The 1839-nt window shown below is 37.1% G+C and overlaps 1 protein-coding gene across 1 annotated transcript in view; it reads right to left on the bottom strand.

Annotated features, from left to right (window-relative positions):
* Positions 1-1512: 1512 nt before the first annotated feature.
* LOC107708060 (suppressor of tumorigenicity 7 protein-like) overlaps positions 1513-1839 on the bottom strand; it is a 12503-nt gene continuing 12176 nt past the window's right edge. The window contains exon 12 of the mRNA XM_016512208.1: positions 1513-1705. Coding sequence (XP_016367694.1) covers positions 1610-1705 — 96 coding nt within the window. The 3' untranslated portion in view covers positions 1513-1609. The remainder of the gene's footprint in view (positions 1706-1839) is intronic.

The following is a 1839-nucleotide window of genomic DNA, read 5'->3' as shown; positions in this document are numbered from 1 at the left end:
TTATAAATTATATATAAGCTAAGAGGGTATTTATTTAAATGTTTTGTACTGACCTGCCTTCCGCATCACACACCTCCCACGTGCACCATACATTTGCCGCCTCTGTGAAAACGTAATTTCTAAAAGCCCGCCAAAAAACCTACCTGCATAGGCGCCACAACAACTGAAAGAAAACGTTTTAGAACGCATATAATATGATTCCTGCATAAAAGATAGTTGTTAAATTAAAATATGACTATTTATCTCTGTAAAACACTCTTGCATTTTAGAAAGGTGCTATATACATTTTTTTTTTTTTTTTTACAATCAGGGGCATAGTTACAGTTTCTGGGCCCCCTGAACAGCATAATGACTCGGGTCCCACTCAATAGAAATTGCATTCATTTAGCATTCGATATTGTGGTGAAACATCCTTATAGGTTCTTTTCTGCCTGACAATTATGTGAACATGTGCAACCATATTTTATATGATTTCATCAACCATCTCCCATTCAAACCAAGAACTATGACTATAAAGAGAATTATAACGATAACTACATTAGCGTCCACTTTAACGCACCATAATGTTCTGTGTTTATTATAAATGCATGCTGAAATTTTGTAGTCTGCTGCTTTAAATGCTCAAGATCTTTAAAGCAGGATGGATTCTGTTTGGCTGGCATTGTTTTTATAATTCATCAGCTGGTAAAAATCGTTCTAAAAGTGTTTCCAATTATATGGTTCCTCTATGCCTTTATCGTTATAGTTGTGGTGTGAACAGAATGATTATTGAAACTTTAGTTATTGTCCTTTGTATGAACTGGCCTAAAAGGCGTCATATGATGCTATTTCAATTTTTCCTTTCTCTTTGAAATGTTACAAGCTCTTGGTGCATAAAGAAGATCTGTAAAGTTGCAAAGACTAAAGTCTCAAATCCAAAGAGATATTCTTTATAAAAGTTAAGAGTCAACCACACCTACCTAAAACCCTCCTTATTCTCACTGTAGAATTATGCGGCTGCCATGTCGTGAAGGAAATGTCATCCAGATCTGTCCCATTTGTAGAACAACACATTTAAACTGATTGACATTCAAGACCACAACCGCAGTGCAGTCTTTTCTAATGTAAAATGCTTAATTACAATTTCTTCAAGCCTTGATTCTGTAAGAATGATGATAAAGACTGTTATAGTATTGTGTGAACATATCGTTTCATCTGTGTAACCAACTCACCCTCATGCTGTGGATCTGAACTTTTGTTTAGTGAGGTCTTCTAAAAACAGACACATGATTTACTGCCGAATCTTCAGGGTATACAAGGCCAGTCTTTTTCTTCAGTGATTGCACCAGCACTATATCACCATGGCAACCTGCCCTGCGGCCATAGCAGGCATATTTAAGCAGGATTAGAGGCAGTCACGGCATAGAGGTTGAGAAACAGGCATTTAGTCAACGCTGCTGTTCTACTCAACCATGTTAGACGGCATTAAATACTGTAGGAAAAGAGAAGCAAAGGTACGTCAAAGAGCCAAACCATTTTTATTGTCAGTACAGGCGGCTAACGGGCACCTTACATGTTACAAGTACAGTAGTGTTTTCAAGTTCAAGTATGTGTGAGTTGTGTGTGTACGTCAGATGTTTGCAAGTTGATGCCACAGGCAGGAGGGCATAAAACTCTCCATCTTGTCTGCAAAAAAGCCCAGTGGTGCAAAGAGGGTGCTGAAGAACTGCAGAGAGAGAAAGAGAGGAGAGAGAGAAAACAGTCAGATGGATTTGAACTAATAACTAATAACCACACACTTCTTAAAGATTTCATGCAAGACATTTAAGAAACAGATCATATATATATATATATATATAT

The sequence above is a fragment of the Sinocyclocheilus rhinocerous genome, unplaced genomic scaffold, assembly GCF_001515625.1.
Source record: "Sinocyclocheilus rhinocerous isolate Xijiao unplaced genomic scaffold, SAMN03320098_v1.1 scaffold113, whole genome shotgun sequence".
NCBI lineage: Eukaryota > Metazoa > Chordata > Actinopteri > Cypriniformes > Cyprinidae > Sinocyclocheilus > Sinocyclocheilus rhinocerous.
Note: the sequence above shows the minus strand (reverse complement) of the source record. Positions and strands in the feature narration are given on the sequence as shown.